The sequence below is a fragment of the Arvicanthis niloticus genome, chromosome 14, assembly GCF_011762505.2.
Source record: "Arvicanthis niloticus isolate mArvNil1 chromosome 14, mArvNil1.pat.X, whole genome shotgun sequence".
Lineage (NCBI taxonomy): Eukaryota > Metazoa > Chordata > Mammalia > Rodentia > Muridae > Arvicanthis > Arvicanthis niloticus.
In genome coordinates, this window is record NC_047671.1 from 8,897,776 (window position 1) to 8,913,260 (window position 15,485).

The following is a 15,485-nucleotide window of genomic DNA, read 5'->3' on the forward strand; positions in this document are numbered from 1 at the left end:
TCTTTCTTCCTTTCTTCCTTCTTCCTTCTTTCTTTTTCTTTTTCAATGTTGTAATTAAACCTAGGGCCTCATGTATGCTGGCCCAGTGTTCTACCACTGAGCTGTTATTTTTAGCTGTTACCTTCTGGAGAAGACTCTATTTGAGTAAATAAGCAAACAAACTTTTCTAGTTTTAGCAATCTGAAAATTATTAAATGATGAAGTTTATTTCATATTTGAAAATAATGTGAAAAATCAAGTACTAAAAGACAGTAAAGAGTATATATAGCCTGTTCCCTGAAAACTGGTCTGTTGTTGACATAGTTTCTTGGTAGTAGGTTCTATTTTGAGAGCTAAATCAGTCAAGTATCATGTAGTCATACTTGGATCCATTGGCTTGTTTAATATATATTTGTAAAGCTCAGTGTCTGTGCTAAAAAGTACACTATTATATCTTATGTGTATGTGTATCTATATATATGCACACATACACACATATATATGTATATGTCAAAATTAATTTACTCTGAATCATTTTTACTGATGGAAATGTATTTGCATGTTATGCTGAGTTTAATTGATTGAAGTGTTAATAAATTTTTCTTGAAGAGGTTGTACTAATTTCTTTATTCCCTTTTAGGTTTTGTATGAACAATTCAAGTTTTTCTTGAATCTCTATTTTCTGGTAGTGTCCTGCTCACAGTTTGTACCAGCATTGAAAATTGGCTACCTCTACACCTACTGGGCACCTCTGGTAAAATACTTCTATAGTTATGGTACATTTTGTAATACTTAGCATATAACTAATATTGAGGTGTTTGGGATAAATCGGCTGCATTTGGATGTTTGTTAAAGAGCAAAGTGACTTGACTCCCAAGTCCTGTAGTAAGTGTGCTGCAGTGCTTCTGCCTGCAGATGTAGCTGTGTGTATTCCTCCCTCCTGCCTGGGTCCTCTGCACCTGGACTAGGGTAGGAGGAGCCTGCCTGCTCCTGTTTTTCTCTGTGCCCTGTAGCTGCTGTGAATGCTGCTGGTTGGCTATGTTGACTTACTCTCCTGAATCTCACCTGATGGTGAGTTCTAAGATATTTGACTGCATGGTAGTGTCAGGTTTTTTTTTTTTTTTTTTTTTTTTTTTTTGCCCACTGGATAATGGTTTTTGAAAGGCTGATAATGGTATACCTCTTTTACATATATTCTGTCTTTGTAGTTTTATGATTTGTTGATTATTTTGGTTGCTCTTTTTTTCTGTTAGATCATTGGTTTTCAACCTGTGGGTCATGACCCCTTGGGAGTCAAATAACCCTTTCATATAGGCCGCCTAAGACCATTGGAAAACACAGATATTTACATTTTGATTCATAACAGTAGCAAAATCATAGTTATAAGGTAGCAACAAAAATAATAATATGGCTGGGGGGGGTCATAATAACATAAGGAATGTATTAAAGGGTTGCAGCGTAGGAAGGTTGAGAACCACTGGGTTAGATAACTAGAGCAATACAGCAGATAAAATTATTCCCTCTTGGCACGTGCTCACATCTCCCCAGCGTGTGACCTTCACAGTTGCAGGTCTGAGTGGTCTGTTCTTGAGCTGGTCCATGCTGGCTTATGTATGTCCCTTTCCTAACCAGAGACTTCCCAGTGAGTATCCCCAAAGGGACAGTGGGACCTTTGTTCCAGGTCAGGTTTAGTGCTCATCATTGGTAAAGTCATACTGAGGTGTTGTTAATGACTGCCAGGCCGCAAAGCCATGAGTAGGATAGACTTGAGAAGTGCCAGCGACATTCCATGATTGTATGGAATGTAAACACAAAGTTCCTGAAGAAATGAATTCATGTTTCACTTGATAGAAGTTAGGCTCACGGGGACATTGGCACTGATTTGGGAGGAAAAGTGACTTATGGCACACCTCCTCTGCAGCAGGGCAGTCAGTGTATATGAAAGACCTTTAAAATGAGCGTACTGTTTTGAAGGGATTTATTCTTTAGAGGTGTGGTGGTTGGTAAGACAAAAGAATGTTTAGTATTGTTTTTAAGTAAGTTTTAAAATAGAACTGCGAAGACTGTGGAACTAGAAAGGAACTCACAGAGGGAGGGGATAGAGATGTGTTGAGAAATATGGGGAGACCAGTGGGACACATAAGGCATGAGAGCAGAAAGGAAGCTATAGGGAGTGGGTAGAGGCGTACAGGGTAGGGGAGCAGCATAGAGGATGATTAGAGCCCAGGAGGAAAAGAAAAAGACAAATTTTGTTTGAAAAGGCTGTAATGAAACCGAACACTATACATGCTAACTAAACAATTTAAAGTGTGTGTAGGATGAATATACAGTTGTTTTTGACCAGATCCTTTGTATCTAGCACTAATATAGGCAATGTTGATACAACAATGAACAAAGCTAGACAAAAGCCTATCTTAATACACCTTTAATTGTCAGGGAGAAGACAGCCTAGAAACAGATACATAGTGCTAGGTTTCTTAGTCACAGCTGAAAAGAAGAAAATAGAAAACAGAATAGAGAGAGGAAGATAGGAGTAGGTTTAGGTAAGATTGGGTCAGGGAAGATGTTTTAGAGGGAGTGGCAATTGAATGACAAGATAGTTGGCCTTGTACAGAGTAGGACAAGAATTTCAGGCAGAAGGAACGGCAGTTGTGTGTGTGACCTGCTCCAGAGCACAAGGTTCTCCTGCAGCAGAGTGTAGGTGGGAGGATACAGTGGCTGGAAAGGATAAGAGGGTAAGAGTTCCTCCCTCAGGGCATGGCTTCCCATAGCAGAACACTGAGGGTGAGGAGCCAGGACCTGAGACTGTGAATGGAACAGAGTGCGATTTTTCTCTGGATGAGTGTGAATCAGTGTACATGTTTGTTTACACAGAAATTAGAAGAGCAGTTTCAGGTAAATGACTGTGATGGTTGACTATTGATTGGCAACTTGATTGGATTGCTGTCTTCCCTGGAGGTTAGGAAAGCACATGTATTTGTGAGATAATTAGATCATGGGGGCTCTGGTCTAGAGTTGCTCTGCTCTCTCTTCTGTGATGTACTGACACATGAGCTAAAATATAAAAACAAACATTTCTTTCCTTCATACAGAAGTGCGAAGAGAGGGAGTAGGTGACTGTATTCTTCCACCCTCTAAAGATATCTTTTGAACTGAATGTGAGGTTGTAGTTTTCTGCATTTCTTAATAGCTTTTAGGACTAAGGAATTACCATTAAAATAGTATGCACTATTGTCTTGCATTCTTTAAAACTATTTTATGAAAGCTACCTTACTTTGCAACATGTTTTTCTGGCTAAATATAGGCTTATGAAATTAGGCCATGTTTGCACATGTATATGTATCAATTTCATCTTTCATTTCTTTGTTTTTTTTTTTTTTTTAAATAAGATTATATCTTATTTGTCTATACTCCTGATAGGTTGTTTCTAAATTTTGTGAGTAGAGATTGTTGTAACTAATAATTTGTTCATTCATAATGCCTTATGTGTATTTGGAAAACAGTATGTATGCTACATACTTCCAGGGAGTTTATTTTAAATGTTTTATTTCTTTATTTATTTTTGAGACAATTCTCACTATGTAGGCCTCTGTGTCCTGTAACTCATTATGTAGACTGGCCTTAAATTCACAGTGATCTACCTGCCTCTCTCTCCTAGTGCTAAGATTAAAGGTATACTACCATGTTGGGCTTATTTTTATTTCGTTTTGGTGAAGGCAGTATAATATTAAAATTTTACAACAGGAAAAGTATTTGCTGATACTAAAAGCAACTATAGTCATGATTTTAATGTGTTTGTTTCCTGCCTCCTTTTCTATAGTTTTGCTCACTGTTTAAATACTATTTGTAGTTTGGATTAAAATTTACTTTTAACTTAAGCAATGATAGTCTGAGAATGCAAATTCTTAAAAATCTGAAGCAAGGTATATATATTCAGTAATATTTCATTTTTGCGCTTTGCTTTTATTAACAACTCTGGTTTCATTATTTTTTTAAACATTCATTTATTTTGTTGATCAAGTTTCAGTTTGTATTCCTGGCTGGTCTGGGACTCCCCACATAGGCCATGCTGGTCTCACCTCATAGAGACCTGCCTGTGTCTGTCTTCCAATGATTTCCTCCAGGTTTTAAGCAAAAAGGAAATAACCTTTTATTTGGATAATTAATGATGAATTTTATTTGATATTTTCATAAAGTTGGTTATTTTAGCCATGGTTGGAGTGAATGTGTATATTTATACATCTTTTTCAAAAACAATGTTTAGGGCACATTTTCTTTATACACATAGTTATATTTTGAAATCTTTTCTCTGCTTGCTCTTAAGTTTGCATTTCTCAGAAAATGATGTTAATTATCATTTCTAGATGCCTCTTACCTCAAAACCACTAAAACAAAACCATCTTATAGCTGGTGCTCATAAAACTGAGAGCCTATTGTCTACTACTTTATTAAATAAATTACTTCAAGCATAGTATATTCCCTCTTCTTTGTAACTAATTGTAAACTTTAAATTTTATTTATAGATATGGGTGTTTTGCCTGCATGTGTATCCATAAATCAGAAGAGGGCATTGGATCCCCTTTTGCCGTGTGTATACTGTGAATCAAACCCATGTCCTCTGAAAGAGCAACTAGTGTTCTTAATTGTTTGATCCATCTCTCTTGTATCCCCAAGCTGCAATACTTTAAAAACTAGTATTCCTTTCACTGATGTTATTAATTAGCTTTATTTCTGAACCACTTTCCCTTGAGCTTTTCCATATGCCCAGAAACATAAAGTGAAAATAAAGTGATCTTTTTTAGCATCCTGAGTCAGAATAAAATTATCTTTAGTTGGTGAGGGGACCAGATCTATACTTGGGGAAGAATCATGTATTTGTATACATATGTTTATGTGTATATGTTGTATGTACTTAATTAATTAATTAAATGCTAATTAAGTAAGTAAGTGCATGTATGTAGAAACCAGAGGTCAGGTTTGAGTGTCTTTCTTCTCTGATTCTGGTCCTCATGGACTCTCTGTTGAGCAAAGTATGTCTGTCATGGTCAACTTGGTTTCCTTGGAGTAGATACACAGGAATGCAATAGCTGGGCATATGGTAAATCTATTTTAGATGCCCTTGTGCTGTGTTTGCAATAGCTGGGCTTCTTATGTTAGCAGTGTATGAAGATCTCTTTTGTCTACATCTTGACTAGCATTTGCTTTTTGTTCTCCTCTTTAATTGATTGAGAGTAAATTTTTTCCCCTTGTATCATGTATCCTGATTATGGTTTCCTTTCCTTCTACATCCAGCTTTTTCCCACCTGCCCTCCCATCCAGATCTACCCACTGTCTGTCTCTCATTAGAAAACAGGCACCAGGAGATGGTGATGCACACCTTTAATCCCAGCACTCAGGAGGCAGAGGCAGAGGCAGGAGAATCTCTGAGTTTGAGGCCAGCCTGATCTATAGAGCAAGTTCTAGGACAGCCATGGTTACAAAGAGAAAACCCTGTTTCAAAAAACAAAAATTGAAGGAGGGAGGGAGACAGGAAGGAAAGCAGGCAGGAGGCAGGCAGGAAACGGTTTCTATGGAATGGTAATAATATATGATAAGATAAAACAAAAACTAACATGCTAGTTTGGACCAAACAAGCAAATAGAAGGGAAAGAGCCCAGGAGGAGGCACAAGAAACTCAGGCCCACTTCTTCATATGCTTGGGAATCACATAGAAATAGTAACTAGAACTCTATAATTCGTAAGGTAAAAAGAAGAAAATATATGGGCACTTGATATTTTACACACACACACACACACACACACACATCCCTGATATAACATTATGAAGAGAGAGGGAACCTTTAAAGATGCCCTTGAGTTCATTTTCCTTTGGCCACCCACTGCTGGACATGCAGCAGCTTATTTGTAAAAATAGTTTGTTTCTCCAGTGACACTCACTTGGAGGGAACTAATTTTTCATTTGTAAGCCATTATCAATTGGAGATAGATCTGGGTTAGGGCTGGGGGCATGTGTGTCCACTTCTCCTTTCAGCTCTAGAACCACACCTGGTGCAGGCCCAGTGGATGATTCTTCAGTGTGTGAGTTCAGATTGCATTGTGCCTGTTCACATAGAGGGCCTTGTTTTCCTTTGGTGTCCTCCATCCCCTCTGGCACTTACACTCTTTCTTTTTTCTTCTTTGGTATTCCCTGAGCCCTTGAGGGGAGGGGGGAGCCCTTGGGGATTTGGTGGAGACATGGTGTTTAGGGATGAGTGTTCTAAGATCTCTCACTACAGTCTGCGCGTGGGTCTCTGTATTTGTGCTTCTCTGATGATGACTTTGGAAGGGGCAAAGTAACATTAGGAGTTACTTTATTGCTACAGTTTTGTTTGTTTGTTTGTTTGTTTGTTTGTTTAGAACAGTAGTATTTGGTTTCACCCTAGACGTAGACTCTGTTTTTTTGTCATCCAAGCAGTGTGAGATACGGTTCCATCTTGTGGAGTGGGCCTCAAGACAAAGCAAAAGTTGCTTGGTTACTCTCAGGAACTTTGTGCCATCCTTGTGCTAGCATACCTTGCAGGCAGAACGTTGTCATCGATCAAAGCGTTTGTAGCTGGATTGATGTTCATATTTCTCTTTTGGTAGCCTGCAGAGTACTTTCCTTTACCGAGCACACTAGCACATAGACGAGAAGGCTCTGTGTAGGTAGATACCAGCTCAACCCCTCCATGTCCACTGAATTGTGTAGGCATTGTCTTCAGCAATGGGCACTTGGTATCAGGTTGTGTAAAGCAACCTATAATTTTGGCAACAGCCTGTGTTATTTGGGGGGATTCCTAGGGGATTCATTTGGCTAACAACTCAGTTAGATGTAACCCAGTTTCAGTATTGAAAACTTAATTTAGTGACAAGGGATGTCCAGTTAGTACTCTGTCTCCCCCATTAGTTGGTGATTTCATTTAGGTAGCCTGTGTATATGTGTATATTTTAGGAAGTTTCTACTGTATTAAGTGTGTATCCATACTACTCCTCAAATGGCTCTTAATTTTAGCTGTATTCCACCCCTTGCTCTCTTCTTTCCTTCTCTCTGCTCGATTATCCTGTTCTAGTCCCCTTCGGCCCCCCTTTCTGCCCATGTTTACCTATTCTATTTCCCTTTTCTAGGGGGATCTGTGTTGCCCTTGACCCCCAGTCCTTTACTCTAGACCTAGCGTCTGTGGCTCTGTGGATGATAGGTTGGTTGTCATTGATTTAGCAGCTCATATCCACACACCAGTGACTACACGCCTGGGTCTAGGGCACCTCATCTTTTTTTTCTTGTTTCATCTATTGACCTGCAAATTCCTTTTTTTCCCTTTTAAACAGCTGAGTAATACTCCATTGTGTAAATACATCACTTTTTAAAAAATTCATTCTAATGTTGAGGGACATCTAGTTTGTTTCTAGTTTCTGGCCATTATGAATAAAGCTGCTGTGAACATAGTTGAGCAGATGTCTTTGTGACACTTGATTGTCATACCCTTTGCTGAAGCATCCTTTGAGTATCTGCCCAGGAGTGTGGTATAGCATCATCTTTGGTCCATTCCCATCTTCCTGAGGAGCTGCCACACTGATTCCCATGATTTCCATACTGGCTGTACAAGTTACAGTCCCACCAGCAGTAAGTGAGCATTCCTCTTCCTCCACATCCTCACCAGCGTGAACTGGCACTTTCTTTTTTTCTTTTTCTTTTTTTTTTTTCTTTTTTTTTTTTTTTTTAAATCTTAACCATTCTGACAGGTATAAGATGAAATCTCAAAGTAGTTTTGTGTTTTAAACCCTGATGGTGACGGATGTTGAACATTTCTTTAAGTGTTCTCAGCCATTGTGTTTCACCTGTTGAGAAACCCCCAAAGTGATTTCTGCATGGCTTTACATTTATATTCCCCGCAGTGGTGAGTGCGTGTTTCTTCCTCACTCTCTCCAGCATCTGTTGCCATCTATGTTCTTGAGGTAGCTATTCTAACAGGATGAGATAGAATGTCAGAGTACTTTTAACTAGTATTTTTCTGATGTATGAAGATGTTGAATATTTAAAACTACATATTGGCTATTTCAGTTCCTTCTTTTGAGAGCTCTCTGTTTAGCTCGTTCTACTTTTTTATTGGATTGTTTTATTGTTTAGTTTCCTGAGTTCTTCCTGTGTTGTCATCAATAAGAAACGCTTTCCCCCTCCCCCGCCATCTGTACGTGCCTTTTCATGTGATGAGCAGTTTATTTTGCTGTACAGAAGCATTTTAATTTCAAGCGGTCCCATTTGTTAATATCTGGCCTATTTCCTACTCCTGGAGCCCTATGGACTTCTTGCCTGTGTCTATATCTTGAAGTGCTTTCCCTAGTTTTTCCTGTAGTAGTTTCAGAGATTCAGATTGAATGTTAGTTTTTGATCCATTTGAAGTTGATTTTTGGCAGAACAAAAGATACAGGTCTGTGCTCAGTCTTCCACATGTCTCTATCCAGTTTTCCAGTGAGAATTTTTGGCATCTTTGTTGAAGATCAGGTAGCTGTAGCTGTATAAATTTATGTTTGGGATGTCTGTTCCCTTGATCTGTATATCTGTCTTTTGCTAACACTATGATGTTTTTATCACTATGTCTTTGTAGTACAACTTTAAATCAGGTGTAGTAATATCTTCAGTTTTACTGGTGTGTGTGTTGTATGTATGAGTCCATGTGTCACGTATATGCATGGAGGCCAGAGGAGAATGGTGTCTGTTTAGTGCTGTTGCCTTGAGACAGGTTCTTTGAACCAGGAGCATGTCTTTGCTGTGAGGGTGGTCAGCCAGCATGCTTACACAATGTGCCTATTTCTGCTCCTCAGTGCTGGGGTTATAGGGACCTATAGCCATGCCTGACATTTTACATGGATGTTGGGATTTCAAACTCAGGTCCTCATGCTTGCAGAAGCAGTGCTGGAACCTACTGAGCCACTTCTACCTACAGAGCTGTCTCTAACCATAAGCCACTTCTACCTAACTGCGTAATCTCTACCCACTGAGCCATTGCTCAGGCTGTATTTAGCTATTTGTGCTTCCAAGTGAATTTTGAGATTATTTTTCTCTTGTCTGTGGAGAATAATGTTCATTGCACTGAATCTGTAGATTGCTTTTGGTAAGATGATCATTTTTACAAAAGTGATTCTCCCAAATCAGTCAGATTTTAAAATTCATTTTTTTGTGAGTTGACCACATTGGAGGTGTTGGTGAAAAATGTGCTAGCAACCCTACCATTCAGACATACCAATACCATATACATTGTTAGTGAGGGTCGTGAGCTTATTCTTGTTCTTTTTGATTCTGAATATCTTTGTCTGTATGTTGAAAGTGAAGGAGACATAGATCAGGTTTATCTATGACATTGACTCATTCAAAGTACTTGGAGAATTGGAGAATTGTGTGACATATGATAAGCCCTCAAAGAAAAGTAGATGCTGTCGTGGCATGTGATCCTCATGGCCTTCTTTGTAAGAAAGTCTACAGGCGAAGGGGGAGAAGAGCAACAGGCAGGGCGTTGTGACCTAGCTGGTATCCAGGCTTGCTGCTGTTTCAGGGTGGCAGTATTTCCTAATAGCTGTTGAGTGTGTTTTAGGCGTTCATAGAAAATAGTACCCAAACCTGCATTTCTGCCTGGTCTCAGTACACAGTGGGAAAGAGGGAAGACCCAGCTACTACTCTGTTGACTTGGTTCTCTAGATCTAGATGGGAATCCTTGGTTAGTCTGTCATGATCAACCAAGGGCTCAGAACAGACTGTTAATGATGGCCAGCCTCACTGGTAGATGGGATAGTTCTGATGCTCTTGGGTTTTGCTGGTCTGACCCACATGTTACTCAGCTCACCCTTCTTTTGTGATTGTGTTATGAAGCACAGTCCCAGCACTCCTTGTCTATGACAGGCTGGCTTTCCTCCTGCGAGGGTTTGATGTTTGTTTTCAGAAACTGGAGCCTACCCTCCTAATTCCACTCCGTTAGCAGTTCTCCGTTAGAAGCCCATTAGAGGCTCTTTCTCACTGACTTCAGTTTTTAGAAGCATTGGGAAGTAGGAAGTTTTGTTTTTCTTACAGTTTATAATTATGATTCACTTGCTGAAATTAGAGTAAATTTGTTGTCTTTAAGGCAGAGGTTTAGAAGTATGAAAGTTAATGTCACCTGGGGAATTTAGAAAAATACACATGCTGGGAATCTGCTCTGTTGAGATCAAAAGTAGCAGTATGTACTTCAGGTAGGAACCGAGCAAGTCTATGATGCAAAATCCTTTCAGGTGATTTTGATGTGCTGTGACCCTTTAAAATCCTGTCTACAGTGTGTACATGTATGCTTTCATCCTGCTGCCTTGCAGAGCCAGCCAACTATGAGTAGAACTCTAAGAAATCACCTGTACATCATGAACTGTAATCACTCTCACAGATATGTGAGAGTGAATATTGTCCTACCTGGGAATGCATTCTGTGGCATGTGATCCTCACATGGAAATGCATTTTCTGGATTCAGAGGTGTATACATTTTATGTTGTATAAATGTAATAGTGACTGAGCATAGCAAGGTTATAGAATATAAAATATGAAAACCATTTCTATTTTTATATATTAGCTATAACCACCTGAAATGAAATTAGGATAACAAGTCCACTTGTAATAGTATCAAAAAGAAAAGATATTTAGGACAAGCTTTAGTGAAAGTGTGAGAGTATATACTGAAAGTAGAAAGCATGAAGAATTGATTGGATGGAAAGTCATTCCATGCTGTGGACTACGGGGACAGTCCACGTTCTGTCAGAATCCCATGTGCCTTCCTTTCTCTTGTCTCCTTCCTCTACTACTCTCTAGAAAATGACTAGCTGATTACAAGAATTATTTTGAAAATGTCAGGGACCCAGAGTAACCAATATATCCTAAAAAGTAAACACAAATGGGAAACTGACATGTCCATATTGGAAACTATCCTAATCTGATAAACACGACGACGAGGTACTAACATAAAGATAGGCATATAGACAAGAGAAATATGACTGACAGTCCAAAACTAAACCTTTATATCTATGGCTAGTTGATTTCCAATAGAGGTACTAAAGTAGTTGATGGCGAAAGAGTAGTCTTCTAAGAATCAGTAGTAGAACAGCTGGATAGCCACACACAGAACACGATGAATTCTCTCATGATAGGCTGACCAGGTTGGAAAGGTGTGTCAAGTGCAGGCAGCAGTTGGAGCAAACTGTAGCACTGCTTTTGGGGATGACAGTGAGATGTGTGGATAGCTATTCTAGTGTGGCCCAAGACATGCAGAAAAGAAAGCCTCAGCAGGACAGCAGACAGTGCTACCTAAGAAGGTCAGGCGACATTGAACAGTGGTCAGTGCACAGAAGTCTGCGTTGGGTTTTCAGAAGCTAAATACTTTGCCCCAGACTGGATTGTAACATGATATTTGGGTGCTGTATTAACCAATGTACTGTAAAGAATGGTCCCCATTAATTCCTGATTGGTCAGTAAATGGCTGGGGCTTATGACTGGGCAGAAAGGATAGAAAGGCTGGGCATAGAATTAAATGAGAGGTCTGGAGAGAGATCACAGGGGAGGAGAGAGAAATGACAGAGAGGCTGCTGTCAGACGGAGTAGACCCGGAGCACATTGCCAAAGACAGACTGATGGAGCAGAGGCAGCCCTGGAGACACCTGGTTGGGAAGTGACTAACATTTGTGTGGGTTTTAACACATAGAAGGATTAGAATAGTAGCTCAAAACCTGCCCAGCATAGTGCCTACAGCTTATTAATAAATTGTAGTGTTTTTGTTGTGTCCTTTACTCAGGATCTACACAACTAAAAGTAGGGTAGAAACCCTCAGTAGACATTTAGGAGTAAAGGGGTGTGTAGCAGCCCTCCAAGAAAAATAATTTCCTACAATAGGTCTAGGTAGTTCACACATTGTTTTAAGGCAGTTTGAGTTGAGCTGTGGTGAGTAAAGCAGTAGTAGGATTTTGATCCTACTACCTTTGAGAAGGTTTATGTGATGTATAATAAAGAGATTACTCATTGTTTTTATGGCTGGACAGTTGTGGAGCCTAGATGTTGTAGGGCCATTGAAATGTAACATGTTTATAATTAGGAGGAAGATGTGGGTTTGTAGCTAAAGTGAGATAATGGGATGAACATAGGATTGTCAGATTAATTTGGAATGAGAACTGTACCTTATGACTGTGTGATAGTCTCATTCTCCCCCCCCCCCGTGTGTGTGTGTGTGTGTGTGTGTGTGTGTATGTTTGTATTCCAGAGGACAGCCTTGGTTGTCATTCCTCAGGTGCTTTACACCTTCCATATGGGTCTTTTAATGGCCTGGAACTCCTCAAGTAAGTTAGGTTAACTAGAAAGCAAGCCCTAGGGATCTCAGTGCTGAGATTACAACACTTAACACACTTGCCATGTTTTAAACTGTGAGTTACAGAGGTCAAATTCACATTCTCAGGATTGCATAGTAAGTACTTTACAGTCTATCTTCCTAGTCTGTCTCTGACAACAATATTGTAGGATTGTTTTTTACTTGCATGTATATTTGTTCACCAGTTGCATGGCTGGTGCCTGTGGAGGCCAGAGGAGGGCAATGCATCCCCTGTGACTGGAGTCCCAAGTGGTTGTGAGCTGCCCTGTCGGGAAAATCTAAAGAAACCATATACAAAGGAATGTTGGAATGGAAAAGTGAGTTAGCAAGGTTGTAAGATACAGGATAACAAAACCATTTGTATTCTCATATAGTAGTCATAGCCTCCTCTGGAGGAGCAGCCAGTGCTCTTAATTGCTGAGCCATCTTTGCAGCCCAGACACTCCTTGCCCTGACATTTTAAGTTGTGTTCATACACAGTGCTTTTTAGCGGGGTATTTGGAGAAATGCTGTGTCAATGGCTGTAGGACCTATTCTTTCCAGTGACCTGATTAATATAGCCCTTTGGTTTTATGGGGGAAATGCTGGAATAAAAGATTACTAGCCTCTGAGTGGAATTCATTCAGTGCTCTGTTGTTTATAGTGTGCTGAATCTAAGTCATCAGAACAAGACTCTGGCTATTGAAGAAGGGTCTTTGCTTTGTCATAGGCAGAGTGACCCGAATAGCACTCTTTTTCCATTTATTTATTTATTTATTTATTTATTTATTTATTTATTTGTCAGAATCTCACTGTGTAGTTTAGGCTGGCCTTGAACTCACTATGTAGTTAGCCTATGTTGGCCTCACACTCTTGATAAGACCTCAGCTTTCCTAGTGCTAGAATTATAGGGGTATGCCTTCCCTGTAGCTTATCAGGAGATGCATATATAGCCTTTAAAAATGACATATTATCTGCCTCAGGTTTCACAATATAAGTGTGTCGAAGCTTCATCTAGATACCAGGCAAGCTACCAGTTGATAGTTGACTTAAAAAGCAAAATAAAATTGTACCTCTACTCCACAGTCCAGTTGGTTGTGTAGTGCATGGAGTAAGAAGATGGATCAGTGTGTTCTTCCTGGGGATTATCTTGTTTGCTTCAGTGACTTGATTCTACCTAAGAGATACAAGTAGAAGCTGGGACTTTGTGCAGTCATTGCCAGTGTCTGAATGCCTCGCTGTAGTCAGTGTACTCACTGGTTTGTTGGAGAGCCTTTCCTTTCCCCTGCTCTGAGTAGTTGTGGGTGTTTGGATGCATGTCCCTATGCCAGACAGGTGTGAGCTGTCTCCACAGTCTGAGGGTTGTCAGGTTTTTACTACACATTAGATGCAGTTTTGAAGTTTTTTTTATTTTCATTCATTTTGTGTTTTAGTGAGTTATATAAATTGAAGGGGAAAAGTAAAACTAAATAATAAAGAATTTTCCTCTGCTTTTTTTGTTCTGCTTTCTAAAATACTTTGTGTTTTATAGGGATTTGTCTTGGCCGTTACGATTGCACGTGAAGCGATTGATGAATTTCGACGGTTTCAGCGAGACAAGGAAATGAATTCACAATTATATAGCAAGCTTACAGTAAGAGGTTAGCAAGAGACTTTTAATTTTCCTAGCATTTGCTTAGCATAAGCATATTAGAGGTAACATAGAACGGGAAGCATATTTTCTATGTTCTTAAAAATGCACATGATTGTATATGGGATCTGATTTTCTCACTGTATATAATGCTAGAATTTCAGTTAGAGTTTTATTTATTTTCTTGATATGTATGTGTGTATGTGTATACATATGTCTATTTTCATTGTATACACAAATACATATGTGTACATACATTGACACAAGTCTGTCTGAAATGCTCTGTTAGAATGCTATACTAGATTTGAAAGAAACCGAGCTGCACGTTCCCTGTGATGCACAATAGCACTGAGAAGTGCGTCTTACTGTACCACATGCCCATAAAGGTCAGGGTGCATATCATGACATTAATCATCTGAACTCAATGCTGCCATTCGACATGACCACAGGTGCATCCAGACATAGTCCTCCTGACCCCTCCTAACAGACGTACAGAGCTCATTTTCTTCACAGTTTAGTCTGTCGTTGAAAAAGGAGCAGTTTATCAGGGAGAGAATGGGTCAGACTGTTACAGGCTCTGTGACAGTAGGAAGACCTGAGGATTGAACAGGCTGGGGCACACTGAAAGAAACCCAAAATTTACTGGGTCCCTTCTTTATTTTTTTATCCTTTCTTCCATGGAAGTCATGGCGACCTATCCTGTACCTTTTCTGTCTCTGGTCTTGCCTACTGTAGACATTTCCTATGAGTGGAATCATACACTATGGCCACTGTTTGTCATTGGCTTCATTCCTTTGGCATGTTTTTTCTGGCTTATACATGTTACAACATGAAGTGGTATTTTCTTTGCTGACAGGTAACATTCTGCAGCACTATAACACATGTTTATCTGCTTAACACTGGGTGGAAATGGGTTGTTTGTATTCTCTCACTGTTGTGACTGACATTCCCATGAATACTTATATACCAGCTTTTTCATAAATGCTGTTTCATTTCTCTTAGATATTGTCCAGTGGGAAGAGTCCTAGGTTAGGGGATGAATCTGTTTAGTACTCTGAAGGAAGCACCATCCTGGTTCTTGATTGGCTGCATCATTGGGCATTGATGCCAACAGTGAACACGGGTTCTGATTTTGCCCTGTCTTCAGCAGTACTTGTCACTGTCTTCCATGTCTATTGTAATGGTGTGTCTTTTGTTTGCATTTGCTAATGATTATTGAGATTGGCCATTTGCATATTTCCTTTGGATGCTGTATACTCAGATCCTTCAGCCACTTTTAACTGAGCCCTTGTCTGTTGCTGGAAGTCCTTTGTCAGATTTATGATTGCATATAGTTTCTCTCATTTTGTGGGCTCACATTTTCACTTTCTTAATGCATACACATTTTCTTAGGTATAATTTATTCACTTTTCTCTTGTTGGTGCTTTTGGTGTTATAGCAAAGAAATAATTGGTCAGCTTTAATCATTTTCTTTTTCTTCTAGCAGCTGTAGTTTAAGCTCTGCATTTAAGTCT

The 15,485-nt window shown here is 39.4% G+C and overlaps 1 protein-coding gene across 7 annotated transcripts in view; it reads left to right on the top strand.

Annotated features, from left to right (window-relative positions):
- Positions 1-15,485, top strand: part of Atp9b (ATPase phospholipid transporting 9B (putative)) — a 192,133-nt gene that overhangs the window by 23,187 nt on the left and 153,461 nt on the right. For all 7 annotated transcript variants that reach the window (XM_034517990.2, XM_034517991.2, XM_076912372.1 and 4 more), the window contains exons 4-5: positions 620-733; positions 13,873-13,981. In XM_034517990.2, coding sequence (XP_034373881.1) covers positions 620-733; positions 13,873-13,981 — 223 coding nt within the window. The remainder of the gene's footprint in view (positions 1-619; positions 734-13,872; positions 13,982-15,485) is intronic.